Genomic DNA, 22,226 nt, shown 5'->3' with positions numbered 1-22,226 from the left:
ACTGATGCAAAAAGATATTTACTGCATGATTTTCTACAACTACTCCCCAAATAAGTAAATTAAAAGGAAGTGACAATAAACAAGTATTAAGGTAACAACAGTACATATCTGCAAAAGAATATCATGTAACTATTTAATGTTTGTGAAGAACTTTGGTGACACAGGAAAATTAAGATAAGCCAACCAATTCAGATACAAAATTGTATGTACAGGGTGATAGCAATCATGTCTTAAAAATGCATAATTAAAAAAAAAACAAGAGAAAATATACCCAAATGTTAATGTTAATTCCCTCTGAGTGTTAAATTTACAGGCAAAGTTTTTCCTTCTTTAACACTCTTCTGTATTTTTCAAACTCTCTACAGTAACCATGTATTACTTTTTATAATGAGAAAAAAATTTAAAAAACATAATCCAAGGAGTCCTAGCCCAGTCCTCCACTCTAATCACAGGAGTCCATAAACCTCCCCCGTCTCTTCTACCTCCCCAAAGGATCTGCCCAAAGCCATTCCCTACGGGGAGTAGACCTCTAAAGTAGATAGATAAATAAGTATATTTACTTCTTTCCTTGTCCAGGCTCTAAAGGCCAAATTCAGGGCTTTGCCACCATGGACGAGGTAGGAAGCAGGGTGTCTCCTGTTTTCTCGCAAACCTAGAGGGGGAAAGAGGAAGGCAGTGTGTCAAAGAAGCCATGCAAGGAATTGAAGGATTTGTTATTTTTTTCAAGCGACCAGAGAAAATGCTCAAGGTTCTAAGTACAACTCCAGATCTCAGTTCTTACAATAGTGTTCATTTCATGAGTACCTTGCATTTGACACCTACTATCTTGTTTAATCCTATACCCAACCCCGTAAGCCAGATTTCATTATCTTCGTTTTATCGTTCAGGAAACTGAGACTCAGTGAGGCAAAGAGACTTAACCAAGGGACACACGTGGTAAGTGCCAAAGCCAGGACTGAAACCATGTCTGTATGAATCTGAGGCCTGTGCTCCTTCTACACTACTCTGCCTTTTGGGTTTCAAAATGTGAACACTCATGGAGGACCATGATTACCACCTACACAGATCTGAAGAACCATTAATGCCTTGTTCTGAGTTACTCCAGGAGGAGGTTATAACAAACAGCCAGATTTAGGCTCAATAAAGAATTTTCTTCTGAACTGAGCTGTTCAGAACAGATAATAAGTAGTTAGTCATCCAGCCTCTGAATGAACATGTAAGTGACAGTCTGCCTAGGTGGCAGAATAAGGGTTTGAGCTATTGTGTAAGAGACTCATTGGCCTCTGAAGTTCTTTGTTACTCTTGAGATACTGATTCCTCTCCGGCCAAGTCACCTTGAAGAATCTCAGGTCTGGGTAAGGGAGCCACTCTATTTGAGTAGATAAGGAAAGAGGAAACCCAGAAGGTTGGCTTCCACCTGTGTTGATACCCAGGAACCAACACAATGATGCCAGGATGGCCAGGACTCAGCCTTGTCCTCATGGGAAGCATATCCAAGGAACCCTGACACTATCCAGATTGAGTTTCTTGTTTTAATTGGCAGGAAATAGGAATAATTGCACTGTAATCCAATTTTCTCAGCCATCTTTGCTAAATAAAAAAGTTAAAATCCAGGCTCTACCCTCCTACATCATGCTTAGTTAAAAAAAAGCCAATTTCAAAAGATCACATACTGTATGGCTCCATTTTTATAGCATTCTTGAAATGACAAAATTATAGAGATGGAAAACAGATCAGTGGTTTCCTGAAGTTATGGATAGTGTAGGGGGAAAAAGTGGGTGAGACTACAGAGGGGTGACACTACAGAGATCTTTATGGTGATGGAATAGTACTGTATCTTGATGGAAGTGATGGTTATGTACACAGGGCAAAAGGGACAGTTGGTAAAGGGCTCTGTACCTCGAAAGATGTCCAGGATGTGCTTTCCCACATACCAACAGATCGTCTCAAAGTTGGGGAACTTGAAGAGGTCTGCTGTGCTCAACCGCTTCTCAATCTCATAGGCTCTGGAGGAAGTAGGCACAACAATGACAATGATAATAAGGATTCTGTTTCCTGAGCACCTACTACGTATCAGGTATTGTTCTGAATGCTTTGTATTCATTATCTCTACTCCTCACAACTATCCTGTAAGACCCTACTTTATGCGTTAGGAAATTTGAGCTCAAAGGTTATGCAACTTGACCAAATTCACATAACTACTAAGTGAGGAAGAGGTATTGATCCTCTGGCTGTACATCATACAGAACTAGTACCCATTCCTTTCTGATCATCTCGCCTCCTTCTATGCTGCACTCCTTACTACAGGGGAGAACTCAAGGACTCTAGCAGATGGGAATGGCCAACTCGGGATCAGCACAGCTTCAGGACTCACTTGAGCTGCATTTCAATGTTAAGGCTGTGTAAGAAGTTCCCTCCAAAGGCAAGGCAGTCCACGGGGGTCAGCACAGCATGGATCCATCCTGCAGTGTAACAAGGCAAAATCATAGCTGGCAGAGGGCCTTTCTTTCTTTGGGCATCTCCACTGCCCACTCATCTCAAACATAACTCCTTAGAGCAGTCAGCCTGGTAGTAACTCAGAACATTCTAGGTTCCTCCACTCTCCCAACATCCATTCTGGCCAAGTCTGCCATTATTATAACCATGAACTGGACCAACCTATGGGGTTAATAGACTCCTTCTCCTTCTACTTCGCTCCTCTCCACATCAAAATCTCTTTGCCTCCCCCATCCTCACTCATCTCTAAGAAGGGTACGACCTCCTTGCCATGACTACTCCTTCTAACTCTGCCTTAGGTAAAGCAGAACTTTTGTGTTAGACAAACCTGGGTTCCAATTCTATCATTTTCTAGCTAAATATATACTTCACAGGTTGGTTGTAAAGCATGTACCTAGTTGAACCTCAGTTATTTTCCCTGCCCTTGACCCTACACTGCCTTCTGGGTTCTTCTGATTTTTCTTCTTAAATCTCTCTCATATTCGTCTCCCCTTCTCCACCCATCCATCCTACCAATGGCTTGGTTCAGACCCCTCATTATCGCTCACCTAGGCTACTTGCTACAGCCTCTGAACTGGTTCCTCTTTACCAGTGGTTCTCAAGATGTGATCCAGGGAAGTTTGGGGCTCCCTGAGACTCTTTCAGAGTATGCGAAGTTTAAATTACGTCCACGACAATGCTATGTTATTTGTCTTTTTTACCCATATTCTCTCACAGGTCTACACTGGAGTTTTTCAAAGGATACATGATATAATATCACAACATGCAGAAGCAGATTTGAGGACTTAGTCATTTTCTATTAATCCAAACATTACAAGGATTTGCAGAAATGTAAACATCACTCTTTTCACTAACTTTTTTTTTGGTTTGAAAATAGTTACTTTTCATAAAAATTGTTACTTATGTTAACATGTAATGGGTTCATTCTTGTTATTTCTCAATAAACTAATAAATATTTTAAAATTCTGTTTTGATTTATAATATGGTAAGTAATGATAAATATAAACCACATAAATAAAAGCTCTTCTGGGTCCTCAATAACATTTAAGAATATAAAGAGGTCCTGAGTCCAAAGTGTTTGCAAACACCACTCTACACCAATCTTGACCTCTGAAGTCTGTCCTCCACATCCCAACCCTAACTGATATATCTGAAAAACAAATCTGCCCATGTCATCCCCTACTCGAAACTTCAATGAAGTGTACATCCACAATACATTTCTGTATACTCATACAATGGAATACTAGAAAGCAAGTAAAATAAATGGACAATAGCTACATGCATCAACATGGATCTCACAATCATCAGGTTCAGAGAAAAAAGTTGAGAAAAATACATCTAATACAATTCCATTTATGTAACATTCAAAAACATGTAAAACAATACTATATACTGCTTAGTAAGGCATATCTATGTAATAAAGGGATAAATGCATGAGACTAATGTCATCAACTTCAGGACAACACCTAGCTCTGAGGGCAGAATGGGAATGTAATTAAGGAGAGGTATACTGAAGGCTTCAATTATATTTGTAATATACTTTAGTTGAATTAGGAACATACAGGTAGGTGTTCATTATTTTATTCTTTGCATCATTTGCTACATCTGAAATATTTCATAAATTACATAAACACACAAATAAACCTTCAATGGTTCCCAGTGAGTGAGTTCAGCCTGCTAACCTTTTCAGCTTCATTTGTTCCCAGCCCCTTGATCTTTAGGCTTCAGTATCCATAAACTGCTTCACCTGCCTTTGCTTTGCTTATGCCTTTCCCCATATCTGAGGGGGTCTTTCCTGCCTCCTTTCCTTGGTCAGTCCCTACTTACCCTTGAGGTGTCACTCTTCCGAGAAGATTTTCACAAACCTCTGGCTAGAATAAATGCTCTTCTCTACTTTGGCTATTAGAGCATTATACTGAAAAGGCCTATCGATTTTTTTAACTCTAGCACCTAACCCAAACCTGAGGCAGACAGGAGACACAAAATGCTTTTAGAACTAAGTAGATTGCACTCAGTTTGTGGGAATTTCTACCAAGTTGTAAATCAATCCAACTCAAATCTCTGGTAGGCACATTCAATTCACCAAACAGTTACCAAGTACCCAGTGTAGAAAAGACATTATATGAAACCCAGCAAAGAAATAAAAACAGGTGAATAAATACCTGGGAATAGAAACCTATAAAAGAAAAAAGCAGATGCATATGGGAAGAGAGGGTAGGGGAAAAACTTGCCTCATCATATATTAAACATTCTATAAAAGCAATGTAATCAATTCAATATGATATCGATATATGCATAGACAAACAGATCTGATCAACAGAAAAGAAAATCCAGAATTATACAATATAATGTTAGACAAAGATGTTAGAATTATATGACATGAATTTTAAAGGAATCATCATAAAAATGCTTCAATGAACAATTACAAACATGCTTCAAACAAAAAAAGGAATAGAAAGAAAAGCTATAAACAGAAACAAATGGAAATTTTAGAACTGAAAACTACTACATCTGAAATAAATAATGAAACAATAGACTCAACAGAAGAATGGAGACAATGAAGAAAAGAATCAGAGAATCGGAAATCAGAACAATAGAAAGCACCCAAAATGCACAAGAGAGAGGAAACAGACTAAGAGAAAAATAAACTCAGGAACCTGTGGGACTACAGTAAAATATGTTACATTTATATAATCAGAGACCCAGAAGAAAAGTTAGTGTAGGGGTGAAAAAGTAGTTGAAGAAATAACAGCTAAAAATCTCATGAATATGGCAAAAGACATAAACCTACATGTTCAAGAAGCTCAGTGAACACACACAGTATAAAACCCAAAGAAACCCACATCAACACATTATAGTCAAATTGCTGAAAAACTAAACAACAACATCAACAAAAAACATTGAACGTAGCCAGAAATGACACATACAGGGAAAAAACTATTTGAAGGATAGCCAAAATCTCAACAGAAACCATGGAGACCAGAAGGAAGCAGCACAACATTCTTCAAGTGCTGAAAGAAAATAACTATCAACCCAGAATTCAATATTCAGCAAAAATATCCTTCAGGAGTGAAAGGGAAATTATGACATTTACAGGTGAGAGAAAACTAAGAGAATCTGTTGCCAGCTGACCTACCCTGAAACTCTAAACAGAGAGGAAATAAGAGAAGGAATCTTGGAACACCAGGAAGGAAGAAAGAACAACAAAGGAGTAAAAATACAGGTAAATACAATAGGCTTTCCTTCTCTTGGGTATTCTAACTTATGTTTGACAGTTGATACAAAAATTAAAACAACTACGTGATGTGGATCTCAGTGTATGCAGAGGAAATATTTAAGACAAATATATTATAAATGGTAAGGGTAAAGAGGCATGAACAAAGGTTAAGGTTTCAACCCTTTCCTCAAACTGGTAAAATGTCAATTAAAATGTCAATACCAGTAGACTGTGGTAAGATATATATATATAAATAAAACTAGAGCAAACACTAAAAAAAATCTATGTAAAACCTGAAGCTAAAAATTCATATGGAAATTCAATAATCTTGAAGAAAAACAAAGTTAGAAAGCTGATGCTTCCTGATTTCAAAACTTATTACAAGTGTACAATAGTTGAGACAGTGTGATACTGTCATAAAGACAGACCTATAGACTAATGGAATAGAATTCAAAGTTCAGAAATAAATCAATTCATCTGTGGTCAACTGATTGATTTTTGACAAAAGTGTCAAGACAATTTTAATGGGGAAAGAACAGACTTTTCAAATGGTTCTGTGACAACTGGACATCCATATGCAAAAGAATGAAACTGGACCCTTATATCACATCATATAAAAAATAACTTGAAATGAATGAAAGATATAAATATAAACACTAAAAGTAAAACTCTTAGAAGAAAACATAGGTGTTAATCTTCACAACCTTGAATTGGGCAATTAGATATGACTCCAAAAGGACAAGCAAACAAAGGAAACAGTAGATAAACTGGACTTTTGTGCTTCATAAAACACCATCAAGAAAGCGAAAAGAGAACCCCCAGAATGAGAGAAAGCATTTGCAAATCATGTATCTAATAAAAGTCTAACCCAAAACACATAAGGAATTCTTACAATTCAACAATAAAAAGACAAAGTATCTAACTAAAGAATGGGCAAAAGTTTTGAATAGACATTTCTTCAAAAAAGGATATATAAACATCCAATAAGCACATGGAAAGATGTTTAACATCAATAGACATTAAAGAAACACATATTAAAATCTCAATAAAATACCACTTCACACTCAATAGGATGGCTATAATCATAAAGACAGACAAGAACAAGTGTTGAGGAGGATATGGAAAAACTGAGACCCTCATAAATCACTAGTGGGAATGTAAAATACATCTGCTTTAGAAAAGAGGAATTTCAAAATTCCTCAAGAAGTTAAACACAGAGTTACCATATGACTCCGCAAATCCTTTCCTAGGTAGATATACCCAGAAGAACTGAAAACACATGTTAAACACAACAATTTGTACATGAATGTTTGCAGCAGCACTATTCATACTAGCCATAAAGTGAAAGTAGCCCAAATGCCTATAAAATGAATAGATAACAAAATGTAGTATAGCTATACAATGGAATATTATTCAGCCATTTAAAGAATGAAGTACTGATAAATGCTGTGACATGGATGAACCTTGAAAATATTTGGCTGGGGGAAAGAAGCCAGACATAAAAGACCACATGTTGCATGATTCTATTTCCATGAAATATTCAGAACAGGTAAATTCATATAAAGAAGAGTGAAAAAAAATGGTTGACGGGGCTGGGGGGAAGAAGTAATGGGGAATGACTAATACTAATGACTGTATTAATGACTGTACTAATAGGTACAGGGGTTTCTTTCTGAAGTGATGAAAACTTTGCAGTATTAGATAGTGTTGATGGTTGCACAACTTCATGAATATTTTTTTAAAAAACTGAACTGCACCCTTTAACGCGGTAATTTTTATGGTATGTGCATTGTATCTCACTTTTCTAAAAAGCACACTTAACTAAATGAAAATACAACATATGAAAATAATTAACATGGCGAAATCAGTACAGAGGGGGAAATTTATAGCACTAAATGTTTACATTAGAAAAGAGGAAAAGTCTGAAATCAATCATCTAAACTCCTGTCTGAAGATTGGAAAAAGGAGAGCAAAATAAACCCAAAGCAAGTATAAGAAAGGAAAAACAAAGGTAAAAGCAGAAATCAATGAAATTGAAAACAGAAAGGCAACAGAGAAAATCAATGAAACAAAAAGTAGTTCTTTAAAAAGTTCAATAAAATTGACAAACCTCCATCAAGACTGACACAGAACAAAAGAGAAGGCACAAATAACTAATATCAGGAATGAAACAGAGGATATCACTAGAGACTTGAAAGATATCAAAAGAATAATAAGGGAATACTATGAACAACACTACACACATAAATTTGACAACTTAGATAAAATGGACCAATTGCTCTAAAAGCACAAACTTTCACAACTCATCCAATACGAAATAGATAATTTAAATAGCCTAATAAAGTTTAATGAAATTGAATGTTAATCAAAAGCTTCCCCAAAAGGAAATCTCCAAGTCCAAGTGACTGCAGTAGAGAATTCCACCAAACATTTTGAGAAAAAATTAACAACATTCTAAAATCAAGGAGTTAAGAAATTTGAAAATCAAGAAAAATCTAAATAAATGGAGAGACATATTGTGTTCTTGGAAGACTCAATATACTGTAGATTTCAACTTTCCCCAAATTGAGACGGCTAGGGGGACTTTCAAAACACACACTCAGATCCCACCTCAGGCCTACAAATTCGTAATTCTAGGGGTGAAGCCTAGGCATGCATTGTTTCGGGGGAAAAAAAACTACCCCCACCTGGGTCATTTTGATTTATAGCCTACAATGCTAGTCTCTCAGTCACTATCCTACAGTCATGCAGTTGAGAGTCTTGCTCTCTATCTGTCCACCAAGTTGACATCAGTCCAGTGCAAAAGAGTCCATCAAACACCTCCTGGACCTCCCTACCTGCAGCCTCCCCAAGCAACCACGCTGCCTGCTGGCCAATCTGTGAATTTTCTTGAGGTCCAGTTCTGAGGCTTTAGACAATATGAGAGGGATATCCCACATAAACAGATCAATACATTATGGGAAGGAGTTGGTTCTGGTGCCACAAGCTCTCTTCCTCTTCCCACCCTCCTCAAACCCTCCCAGAGGGGCCCAGGGAAGACCTGTAGGAATGAAAAGTGTCTGTCCTTGCTTCACGGAACACTTGTAGCACTTGTCCACCTGGTCCCCAAAGAACATCTCATTCTGGTTAGAGGAGCTGCTCCAGCACTCAAAGAGAGTCAGGTTGGCATTTGTTGGGCGGATCAGGTAGAAGATCTTCTCACCCTGAAAAAAAAAGTCCTTTTGCACTCTGCACTTTCAAGTTTCTATAAGATTGACAAAAACAATTTGGAAAGGGCACTTGAAACAAAATTGTCAACTTAAGACAAATGTATATCATGTATTTTAGATGCAATGCCAAATGAAAAATGGCCTCTACAGATGAGCAGATCAATACTACTAGCCCTAAGAGAATTTAAGGCCACATTACTAATGAGAAGAAAATTGAATTTGCCTTTAAATGTCATTTACAGGGAGTTCCTTCTCACACCTGCAATCAAAGCTAATAAAAGTTTAAAAGTTCAGTAATCGCCCAAGGACTTCTGAAAGATTATATGTTAGGTGATTATCTGTTGGAAGAACATTTTATTTCCTAATTACGTTTTGCATGGATAATCACCAGATAGATAATTTGGCAGAAAAGAAAAAAATACCCACTAGCACAAAAATATCCCCAACTCACAGCTTGATTAGTTTAACCAGTATTTCATGATAATAAATTTCAATGTAGAAAAGCAACAACACTAGAAATTATCTACTGTACAACTGGAAAAATTTGTATCAGATCTGTAGATTAGACAATAGTATTATATCAGTATTTCCTGATTTTGATAAACTATATTGTGGTGATATAATACCCTTATTTTTAAGAAATACATAATGAATTATCGTGAGATAAAGGGACACTATGCGTACTTCAATAAAAAAAATAAGTAAATAAAAGGAACAACATGGCTGCAACTATTCTCAAATGTTTCAGGAAAAATATATAAATAAAATTATTTTATTATGTTTGCCTCAGAGAAAGAGAGAATATAATAAAATGGTAACACATAGGGAATCTGAGTGAAGGGCACACAGGAATTCTTCCTATTGTTTTTGCAATTTTTCTATAAAAAGAATAATTATTTAAAAATTAAAAAGTTAAATTTAATATTTACATAACACTTTCATTTACACACTCCAATTTCTTCATGATAAACCAATGAAAACAACTAGTTCAGGATCTGTAATCTTTCAGACAAGAGCTATCTCCAAGTTTTCTGCTCTTTCCTTGGCATTTCTGATAAGAAAACTAAATAGCATGAATAATGGTAGAAAACAATAAAACTTACTTAAGAAATTTGTTTTCCAGACCTCAAAAATCCTTTATAATCACTGACAATCAATATGCTAATTACAAAATTGTTAACAACCACTAGAAGGGAAACTATAGGAAGGGTGACATTAAAAAAAACCTCATATACACTCTATCTTGATGGCGGTGGCAGTTATATGACTATTTATACAATTGTCAAAACTCATCAAACTATACACTTTAAATATAGCAATTTTATGGTATACAAGTTATACTTCAATAAACTTGGGGGGAAGAAGGAGAAGTTTCTCACATTACCAGGAATTTCTGCAGTAAGTATGGACATTTCCATACATAGCAGTAGAAGTACAAATTGGTTCAATTAAGGCAACAGTCAGAGAAAACCTTAGGCATCTGCATAATTAAAAAAAATGTTAAGCATCAAAATTGTAACGTAGAGACAGTTTAGATGGCATATCCACTAAGTACCCAACCCTGATAGAGAAGTTATGTGGAAATGTCACCCAAATAGAGTCTGGAAGGCATGTAAGCCTTAGCAGCCTGTTTTATGCTGCTACCTGAAACAAACAGGGAAGCCCAAGGCCGGGCTGTCTCCAGAAGCCATATCCATTCCTACCTTGAGCACATGGTACCAGACCGAGGTGCCGCCAAAGTCAATGTGAAAGTCTGTATAGCTATCCCGCACACTCATGAGGCAGTACTTCTGCACGTTGGGCCTCTCAAAGATACACTCCTCCGGCCACAAGTTCTCCACCCATGAGAGCTTCCGAACAATCTTAGGTGTCTCCACAAGGTTAGAAAGCCTAACAAGGAAGGGGTGGAGAGCAGATGTTGGCTGGTAGGGAACTGAAGGTTGAAGCCTGAATAAAATGCCCCCCCTATCCCAGTGAGAATCAGGTAAGACAAAGAAGTTCTCTCCACAGAATCTTCAAAGGCACACAAGATACTTATTTTTTTAAGTCTGGTCAGCATCTTCATTCCACTCAGCTCAGAAGTCCCAAGTCCCAGCTCCACAGCCTTCCCCAAAGGTGACCATTTCCGCCACTAAATGCTCATACTCCCCACATCTGGGCCCACTCACTTGGCACTTGATGTATAACAATACTGCACTGTCCCCATCTCATAGTGTCTTCTTTATGAGGAACAATTAGAGAAACCTCTCAGAGCTCAGTTCCAGGTAAAGACCTATCCTGGGAGTTAAACAGTGACCATGCCACACTCTAAACACCAGCAAAAGGTTTAAGAAAGTTGTCCTAGGTCTTGAAGGAGACAAAAATTAATTAAAATACCTACTGTATAATCTATCCAATGCTAGAAACTGTAGAGGAGAAATATGATTTGGTTGTTATGTCAACAGCCACCCTAGAAAGTATAAACCAGCTCCAAATCCCAAAGGAAGAAACCTCTAGGAGAACAGGAAAGGAAGACTAATATATATACTCAGTATATCACAAGTTCTAGGCATTCTGTGAGGCTTTTTACTTACCCCTGCCCTTCCTACCTGGTATCAGAGAATTCCAAACTAATGACATTGAGGACTTTCTCCCTCTTCCCGCTATAATAATATTTCACAAAATCACCGAGCTTCATCTTGCAGTCGGCCTGGCGGGTCACATCAATCACATCAATCTCTTTGTCAGAACCTGGAATAAAGAGATGGGTTCCACAACAAGTGGCCTCAGGGACCGGGAAGACTCTCTTGTCCTCTAACCAGTCCCTAGAATGACCTTACACTTAAAACTTCTCTCCTCAGACACTGTATTTGTATGTGCACGTATGGGAGGTAGGGGGCAGGTATTCCTCACACTCTCCTTAGACTACATGCCAGGTCCAGATCTGCTAGGGCAACAGAACTGCCAGACACACAGTCTCACTCACAGTATAATCCACCTGCCCTGGGCCCTGCTTCCTCACTTCTCTTCCTTTCCCCCAAAACTCATACCCAGAACACAACTGGCACATGAGGGCAAAAGTCAAAGGCTTTCTCATCTTAATAGAGGACAGAGAGACCATTACAATCCCTGGAATTCCCCAGGTAAACAATGGGGCTTGCCCTGGGGTTTTGTGGTCTATTTAGAGGAGATGGAAGAGAACACCAAGATTTTGGTTCTAGCTTTGTCTAAGGATGACTCCGGGCAAGGCATTTCACCTCAGATTCCCAAAATGGCTAGAAAGGAAATGCAAAAGGTAGACTGGAGGGGAAGGGTCGCAGGTTTTGATAGGGGTGAACAATGTTAAGAGGGTCTGTGGTGCTTACCAACATAGTGTTCCACATCCCTCACAGTGAATGATGGTGAGGGCAGCGTCATCCCCAATCCATCCTTCTTCAAGACTAGGATGGGCACACTGAAGCTATTCTCTTCCAGGAATTCCACGGTCAGCTGACTTCCAGTGGGCTTCAAAATCACTTCATCTGAGCTGTGGGCCAAATGAGAGAAAGCCTGAACCCTAGAGGCCCTGCTACTGAAGGCCTCACTGGATGCCGCCACTCATCCAAGAGGTGGGGTCTTCCTAAGGAGACCTAATGTGGGCTGGCAACTAATGAATGGCATAAATTTCACATGCCAGAGAAGAAATGACCTATTTAAGGCAAAAAGCCAGGTCACCAGCACAGATGGGAAGCTAAATCCAGGATATCCTGTCAATAAGGTGCTCTTCTCTAGATGAGAGAAGAAGAAATCAGTCAACACCCTGCCCAGGAAGAAAAGACGTATCTGACAAGTTCAGCTGATTTACTCTAACCCAGAGCAGCATCACCCCATTTTAAACACTGGCAAACAAAGAGAAAAGACTGATTAAAAAAAATAAAAACAATTTTTACTACCACTGTCTTGACACACATACTTCCTTAACTAGAAAACAAGAGTTTTTGGGTTTTTTTAAATCATGCTGGAGAAAAGATAGGCTATTTGACAAGTTGTATTGGGACAAACATCTGGAAAAAATATTAAGATCAATGTCTATCTCACTCTATACATAATTCTAGATGGAACAAAGATTAAATTGGAAAAAATAAAGCCAAAGTTTAAAAAAATCATGGGAGAGACAAGGCCCAGTAACCATTAAAAATAGTATTAAGTAAATTTAACTACAGAAAAATTAAAATTTTCTACATGGAAAGCTATTATAAATCAGTAAGAAATAGGCAGTAATCCAACAGAAAAACTGTCAAACAACATAAGCAGGCAGTTAGTTAACAGAGAAAAATAAAGATGACTTATAAATGTACAAAAATATACATGCTTCCTTCATAACTAAAGAAATGTAAGTGGAAATGATGAAATCTCATTTTTTACCTTATCAGAAAGGCAAAAAAGTTTGGTAATAAACAGTTTCAGCCGTATTTAGGGAAATAGGCACCCTAATACATTGTCTAGTGGGAGTATGAGATAGGACAGCCACTTTAGAAACAATCTAGCAATATTTATAAACAATTTTAAAGCACATACTCTTTGACTTTTCACTTTTTTTTTTGATAATTTCACTTTCAAGTAGTAAATCTACACATACGCAAAAACTTATGTATGAAGACTTTTTTTTCAATGGCAAAATACTAGAATCAGTTTAAATAGAGGATTGGTTAAATAAATCATATATCCATACAGTGGAATACTAAACACCTATAAAAAATAATGAAGAATATCTGTATGTGCTGTTATGGATTGATCTCTAAGATATATAATTGAGTTTTTTTAAAAAGCAAAATGCAGAAAAATATAGTGTTTCTGCTTGTGTTTTTTAATAAAAGAAGAGGAACACACACACACAGATACATGTTTTTGTTTAAGCAAAAACTATTTCTGAAAGAATGCACAAGAAATTGGTTGGCTTTGGAGAGAGGACCTGAAGGGTTTAGGGTAGAAAGCAGATTCACAGCCTATAAATAAAAAAAACAAAAATAATTATTAAGTTGAAGAAACACTTTAATCCTAAATAACACTTCAATTCCAGGAAAGCTGAAAATGGTCAAAAAAATTAAAAACTATGCAAAAGAGAATACTGTATTAATTTCTCTAACTTACTCTTTTGCTCAATTCAAGTAACTTATTTTTAATAAACATCTTAATTTTTTAAAGGAAAAAAAATTTTCTTGATTGTAAAAGAAACACATGACCACTCAATTTTTTTTTAGAGTTTCCTCTTCTCTACAATGAGAGAATTAAACTTTCTGATCTTTAAGACTCCTCCTATAGCATTCTCTCTTGGCATGTATCATCTCCGGACTTAGGCAAAAACTGCCCACTACTAAGAATTTTTTCAAGTGGACCTTAGCATACTCTGTACATCAAATGAAACTCTGACAATGTTTCTCAGAAACCGACTAAAACAGAAGATCCCTCCCCAGAGAGAACACACAGAGCCCTGCAGACACCCCCAAATGAGGGAGGCACCTAGTGGGGCAGCAGGAAAGAGAGATGGGTCCCAGCTTCCCCGAGCCCTGGCATTCACTGGCCTTTGGAGTTGGGGTCCTCACCTGTCAAAGGTCCTACTCCGGAGCTCTCGAATGAATGTTGGGCTTCCAGTCTTCACTGGCTTCCCCTTGTGTGTATCATGGCCTTTTGAAGATACACGGCGTTTTTTCACTAAGCCAGAAAAAAATGAGACTGCGAGTCAGAATGGCCATGCGCTATGGTTCCAAGAGCAAAGGCCTCTGTTAGATCCAATCTAACAACCCCTTGGAGCATCTGGAGTCAAGAAGGCCCTCACAGACTCAGGAAAATTCCTGGGGAGGATAGGTGCTTTCTCTGGGGAATTCCTAAGGAAGGGAGGGAGGTGAAGCTCTGCATTTCTGCCCCCTCAGTGGAGCAGCTGCTGGCCGGCAGGGCCTACACAGGCTTCTGCTATTTCCTAAGAGAGACAAATTTGAAGCACTCAGACAAAGACAACCTCCCTTCCAAGCTTCCTTTGCTTTGTCTCCCCTCTGGACCACCTTCTCTTAAAAACCTCAAGATCTACTTACTGATGGAGGGTCCATGTAAGACCTCACAATTAGGGCAGTGGTAGAGGTCAATATCAGCAGCCTTCTCCTCTTCAACACCAACACAACTAGAAAAGAGAAAACCAGCCAAGGTTTATGGAAATTTTTTCATAAGGTCCAGTATACATGTGCTGTCCAGTACACATAGCTATTTACATTTAAATTAATTCAAAATAAGTAAAATTTTAAAAGCAGTTCCTCCATGACACTAGCTACATTTCAAGTGCTCAGTAGCCACATGTGGCTAGAGGTTACCATACTGGGCAGATAATCTAACTTTTTCATCAATGCAAAAAAGTTCTACTGGATCTCACTGGTCTAAAATAATTATGACAGAACTAAAAATGTACAGATAGTAAAGCTTCATTAAGACTCAGAAAGGTCAAAGCTGGAAGAGACTCTAGAGTAATGCTGTCCAGCAGAAATATGTGAGCTGAATATGTAATTTTAAATGTCCTAAAAACCACATTAAAAAGGCAAAAAGAAACAAGTGAAACTAATTTTAGTAATATTTTATTTAACCAGTACATCTAAACTATTATTTCAACATATAATCAAAAACTTAAGCAGCAACATGGATGTTCCTGGAGAATGTCATTCTAAGTGAAGTAAGCCAGAAAGAGAAAGACAAATACCATATGAGATCGCTCATATGTGGAATCTAAAAGAACATAAATACAAAATAGAAACAGACTCATAGAATACAAACTTGTGGTTGCCAGTGGGGAGTGGGGTGGGAAGGGACAGACTGGGAGTTCAAAATTTGTAGATACTGACAGGCATATGTAGAACAGATAAACAAGATTATACTGTATAGCACAGGGAAATATATACAAGATCTTGTGGTAGCTCACAGAGAAAATAAAATGTGACAAAGAATATATGTATGTTCATGTATAACTGAAAAATTGTGCTCTACACTGGAATTTGACACAACATTGAAAAATGACTATAACTCAAAAAAACGTTTAAAAAAATTTAAACTTTACTGAGCTATTTACTTTGTTGAATGAGAAGAGTATTTTATAGTCAACAGTGGTTCCCTCTGAGTAAAGGATTACAGCACATTATACTCTTCTCTTCCTTATCTGTATTTTCTAATTTTCTACATGAACATGTGCTACTAATGTCATAGTGTAATGTCTGAAAAAGATTTATTTAATTTTGAAAATTTGAGTTTGCATGTATGTGAGGTGATAATCTCACAAAATTTAAACACTTCCTCACTGAAGATGTCATCAACAGCCCTCCAAGTAACCTCTGGCTAAGATACAACTACTAAAACCTTTGCTTAGCTGCACACAGCAGGTAGCATAAAAATTAGACAGACCTCCAACTGTTTTGGCTAAGTCCATGCTCTCAAACTGACTTCCTGGTATTAGGACCACAACTACCTTCCTGACTGCTAATCCTTGCTTGTAAACCCGTTGCAATAAATTGGGGACATTACCATCAACTTGGTAAGGATTTTTACGGACTCAGATAATGTGTATAAAGTGCCTAGCACAGTGAGCAGAATCTGGTGCATAGTCAGTAAGTGATAGCTCATATTATTTTTTCACCCTTTAATGGCCTAAACCTTCTTTAAATATATCCCCTGATCTTGTACTATTAACTTGCTTCCCTGGACTACATGCTTTTGGTCTCACACCTCTGTTACCCTTGGATACTGCTGAAAAAGTAACCCCTCCAGTCATCTCCCTCTCCTGAACTTTCATCCCATATAGCTATGTGCTTTCTCCATCCCAAACCTCCACTGCTCATCAACTTTCCCAACTTTTCTGTTGTACCTCCAGCAACCCCATTCCTTGGTAAACAAACCCCTCTGCATTCACGTCCCCTTCAACCAACCCCTTCACCTTTCTAGCTTAACTGAATACAGTTTCTCCTACAGGAAAACCACTTTCTCTATACCACCACCAATCAATCCTTTTGTAACATAAAAATTAAGGATTAGAAATTTTATGGATTGGAAATTTTAAAAACCCTGGTCCTTTACCAAAGAAAGTCTAAGAAGCATTGTGTTAGAACCCTGTCAGGTAGAAGCTGTACATTCTTCCAGACCCTTATAACTGAGGGCTGGGCTGAGCGTTGATGTCCCTCTCACTTTCCAGTGAGACTTTGAGATCATCTCTCTGCTAACTTTGTGTAAGATCTACTCCTCTGAGTTTCCTATCATCCAGTCATACCTCTTCTCACTCCTCTTCAGTGTCAGCTACTCAGCTCCCCAACATATCCCCTTCACTCACTGAAGAACCTGCCCATAGATTCCTCTCCATCCCAAGTCCTGCCAACCTCCCATGTGACATTAGTATGGCTATAGAGGCCTAACATCCCAGCCTCTTAGCTCACTGACCTCCTCATCTTCAGAGACTGCTGCCTCCACTCCCAAATGAAGATACCAGCTCTAATGGCCATCCCCTAGACCCTGTCAACATTTGCAATTGTTCCACTTCTGAATTATGAAATGCAGACATCACACCCTCTGATCACAAGTACACCCATCTAGCTCTCATTCATTACACCTGTTCTTTGCCCTCAAACTCCCTTGATCCTACTTTGCACCTGTTCACAACTACTGTTGACTTCACCCTTCTTCCCTATCTAATTCATAGATTCCAGCATTCCTCACTTCAAACATTCTCTTAGATATCCTCAACTCACTTTGCAAATCACAACCCTGGCTCATTCCAACTACATAACACTGGACCAGTGGACACGGCTAGAGAAAAATCACCCACTGGATTGGTGCCACAATAAATTCACACCATCCAAAATATCTGAGTCACAGAATAACCAACACAACATTTAAGAAAAAGATCAAAGTTGGAAGACTGATGTTACCTAACCTGAAGACTTACTATAAAGCTACAGTAATCAGGACAGTGTGGTATTGATGAAAGAACAGACAAATAGACCAAGAGAACAGAACAGAGAGCCCAGAAATAGATCAACATAAATAGTCAACTGATTTTTGACAAAGGAGCAAAGGTAATATAATGGAGCAAACATAGTCTTTTCACCAACGGTGCTGGAACAACTGGACATGCAAACAAATGAAATTAGACACAGACCTTAAACCCTTCACAAAAAACAGAACTCAAAATGGATCATAGACCTAAATGTAAAATGCAAAACTATAAAACTCCTAGAAGATAACACAGGAGAAAATCTAGATAACCTGGGGTTTGGCAATGACTTTTTTTAAAAATGCAACACCAAAGGCATAATCCATGAAAAATGAGAATTTATAAGCTGGACTTCTTTAAAATTAAAAATCTGCTCTGTGAAACATTGTCAAGAGAATGAAAAGACATGCCAAAGATTGGGAGTAAATATTTGCGAACAACGTATAAAGGATTAGCATCCAAAATATATAAAGAACTCTTAACATTCAACAATAAGAAAATGAACCTAATTAAAAATGGGCAAAAATTCTGAACAGACACCTTACCAAAGAAAGTATACAAATGGTAAATAAGTACATGAAAAGGTGCTCCACATCATATGTCATTAGGACAGTGCAAACGGAAACAAGAAGATATCATTATACACCTATCAGAATAACCAAAATCTAGAACACTGACAACACCAAACGCTGGTGAGGAGGTGGAGCAACAGGAACTCCCATTCTCTGCAGGTGGGAATACAAAATGGTACAGCTACTTTGGAATACAGTTTGTCAGTTTCTTACAAAACTAAACACACTCTTACCATACCATCTGGCAACTGCAGTCGTTGGCACTTACTCAAAGTAACTGAAAACTATGTCGACCCAAACTCCTGCACACAGATGTTTATAGCAACTTTATTCATAATTGCCAAAATTTGGAAGTAACCAAGATGTCCTTCAGTAGGTGAACAGATAAACCTGTGGTACATCCAGACAATGGAATATTACTTGGTGCTAAAAAGAAATGAGCTAGTAAGCCATGAAGATATGGAAGAAGCTTAAGTGAAGGAAGCTGATCCAGCTACATATTATGATTCCAACTATATGACATTCTGGAAAAGGCAAAACTATGGGGACAGGAAAAAGATGAGTGATTCCCAAGGGTTAAGGGGGGAAAGAGAGATGAATAGGCAGAGCTCGGAGGATTTTTAGAGCAGTAAAACTATTCTCTGTATTATTAAAAAGATATAATGGTGGGTACAAGTCATTATACATTTGTCCAAACCCACAGAATGGACAATATCAAGAATAAATCCTTTGTATAAATTGTATAAATATTGTATAAATTTATACAATGGAATACTACTCAGCCATAAAAACTGACAACATAACGCCATTTGCAGCAACATGGATGCTCCTGGAGAATGTCATTCTAAGTGAAGTAAGCCAGAAAGAGAAAGAAAAATACCATATGAGATCGCTCATATGTGGAATCTAAAAAAAAAAAAAACACAAACAAAGCATAAATACAAAACAGAAATAGACTCATAGACATAGAATACAAACTTGTGGTTGCCAAGGGGGCGGAGGGTGGGAAGGGATAGACTGGGATTTCAAAATTGTAGAATAGATAAACAAGATTTAACTGTACAGCACAGGGAAATATATACAAGATCTTATGGTAGCTCATGGAGAAAAAAATGTGACAATGAATGTATGTTCATGTATAACTGAAAAATTGTGCTCTACACTGGAATTTGATTCAACATTGTAAAATGATCATAAATCAACAAAAAATGTTAAAAAAAATAAAAAATTAAAAAAAAAATCCTGATGTAAACTATGGATTTCGGGTGATAATCATGTGTCAATGTAGGTTCATCTATTGTAACAAATGTTCCACTTTGGTGGCGGGGGATGTTGATAAGAGGGGAGGCTATGCATGTGGGGGCAGGAGGCATACGGGAAATCTCTGTACCTTCTACTCAATTTGGCTATGAACCTAAAACTACTCTAAAAAATAAAGTCTAGTTAAAAAAATATCTGGGTCATGCTGCTTGATAATCATATACTTTGCTGCTCAGTTCTCTTCCCCCATTAGCCACAGTGGCTATTTCAAATCCTTGACCTCATGACCTTTCTCTTCTCTCTCAGCAAATAACTCTGTCTCCTACTTCTTAGACAAAATGAAATAATCAGATGGGAACTACCTCAACTTCCCACACCGAATCCACCTCCTTCTGTACCCGTCTTTTCCTACTGTTACAACAAAAGAACTATCTTTCCTTCTTTGTAAAGTCAGCTTTTCCACCTGGGTCACATTTTTTTTTTAACCATCTCAATAAATTATCCCTTCTTTCTGTAGTATCTTCAATCTCTCCCTTCTACCTTCTCCTTCACAACAGCATTTAAACAAGCTTACTGATCTTTAGAGGTAAAAAAGACAAGATCCCCCTCCCTCCTGTCTGCCCCTCTCTGCTATTTCACAGCTAAATATCTTCTTTGTTTAAAATTACACAGTTTCATAATGACTTTTATTTAAATAGGTATCAGTTACACATTTTATGAAACTCAAAAGGTACAGAAGTATATACAGTGAAGTCTCCCTCCTGTTCCTAGTCACCCGGTAGTATCCAGAGATGTTCTGCCAGGGCCAAACCTATAAAAAAATTTTCAAGTTGCTGTATATTCTTTCTCACCCGCTGCTGCTGATTGTAGTCCTCACCTCCTCTAAAACAGATCTCTCTGATGTTCTGGCCTCCGTATTGATAAATGCAATTAGTACTTCTCTCCTTTATCTCACCTGACCTCCCAGCAGCATTACCACAGTGCCGACCCTGTGCTCTCTCTACCTGACAAACTCTCTACCCTTGACTTCCCTAACACCCCATTTACCTGGTGTCCATTCCTCCAGATAACATTTAATAAACATCTTAAGGGCCCTGGTCTACATGCCGGGAGAGACAAAGAAACAGAACAAAGCATACAAAAATTCCTGCCCCCATGGAGCTGACATTCTAGTGAGGGAAACAGACAAGAAATAAGATAAATCAATGTAATCAGTGAAATATTATGGTATGTTAGATAGTGAAAAGAACTAAGTAGAAAAATAAAACAGGAAGGGGAACATGTACACATGTGTACATAAGTACACACACACACACACACAGTGGTTGGTGAGGAGAATGACAATGGTATTGAAATTTTAGGTAGGGAAGCCAGGGAAGGACTCACTGACAAAATGACTTCTGAATAAAGACCTGAAGAAAGTAAGGGCGTAAGCCATGTGTATATGAGGGAAGAGCATCCCAATTAGAACAGCAAGTACAAAAGCCCTGTGGCTGGAGTGTGCCTAGATTATTGAAGTGATAGGGTGAAGGATAGTGTTCTGGAACAGAGAGAGGAAGGGGAACAATAACAGGTCAGAAAGATAATGGGCTCATGCAGTAGGGTCTTGCAGGCCATCATAAAGGACTTTGGCTTTTCCTGAATGAAGAACTGGGCGAAATACACAGGAGGATTATGAGCAGGGATGTGATGTGATCTTAATTATGTCTCTGGCTGCTCCTCCTTCTGTTTCCCAGTGCACTCTTTTTCTCCTGCCCACTCCTTAAATGTTGACCTTTCTTAGGTCCCCTTGCCTGGACACTCTTCTCTCCTTACTTTTCCTCATTGGTCTCACTCACTCCCAGGACTCCATGTGCCCTCTATGTACCTATAGCTGCAAGCCAGATCTCTGCTGAGTTTCAGACCCCTCCATCAAAATGCCTCCTGGATATTTCTACTGGATAGCCCACTTACATACTTCAAATTTAACATGTCCAAATTCAACTTCTCCCCCTGCCTGCCTCTCAACCTGTTCCTTCTCTAAATTGGAACCATAATCTCACCAGGTGTTTAAGCCGGAAACCTGACAGCCACTGGTGACTTGTCTCTCACCCTTTCCCTCCACTATACCCTAAGTAGGTGTTCAATCATCAAGAACTTAGACTTTAGTTAGGGCCAGACTGCCTGGGTTTACATCCTAGCTGTACCTTCCACTTAACTAGCTGTGGGATCTTGGGCAAGTTACTTAACCTCTCTGTGCCTCAGTTTCTTTCTCTAAGGTGGGGATAAAAATTTTATGTGTATCATAAAGTTGCTCTCAAAAGTCAATGAATTAATTTACATAAAGTGTTTAGAATAGTGCCTGGTACACAGTAAGTGCTCTGTATGTGATGCTATTATCATCCAAGTAATCACCATGTCCTACCAATTCTATTTCCTAAGTGGCTATCAATTATGCCCTGTCATCCTCACTGCCCCTCCCCTAATCAAGGCCATTATTACCTCTAATTTGGATTATT

General features: G+C 38.1%; 1 protein-coding gene across 4 annotated transcripts in view; it reads right to left on the bottom strand.

The window, feature by feature from the left end:
- PHF8 (PHD finger protein 8) overlaps window positions 1-22,226 on the bottom strand; it is an 85,002-nt gene that overhangs the window by 44,629 nt on the left and 18,147 nt on the right. For all 4 annotated transcript variants that reach the window (XM_032475470.1, XM_032475472.1, XM_014562069.2 and 1 more), the window contains 9 exons: window positions 14,970-15,055; window positions 14,484-14,592; window positions 12,267-12,427; window positions 11,511-11,652; window positions 10,626-10,812; window positions 8,754-8,916; window positions 2,375-2,462; window positions 1,900-2,006; window positions 561-652 (listed from right to left, as the gene is read on the bottom strand). In XM_032475470.1, the coding sequence (XP_032331361.1) occupies window positions 561-652; window positions 1,900-2,006; window positions 2,375-2,462; window positions 8,754-8,916; window positions 10,626-10,812; window positions 11,511-11,652; window positions 12,267-12,427; window positions 14,484-14,592; window positions 14,970-15,055 (1,135 nt within the window). The remainder of the gene's footprint in view (window positions 1-560; window positions 653-1,899; window positions 2,007-2,374; window positions 2,463-8,753; window positions 8,917-10,625; window positions 10,813-11,510; window positions 11,653-12,266; window positions 12,428-14,483; window positions 14,593-14,969; window positions 15,056-22,226) is intronic.

The sequence above is a fragment of the Camelus ferus genome, chromosome X (genome assembly GCF_009834535.1).
Source record: "Camelus ferus isolate YT-003-E chromosome X, BCGSAC_Cfer_1.0, whole genome shotgun sequence".
Classification (NCBI taxonomy): Eukaryota; Metazoa; Chordata; class Mammalia; order Artiodactyla; family Camelidae; genus Camelus; species Camelus ferus.
This window is presented reverse-complemented; position numbering and strand designations above follow the sequence as displayed.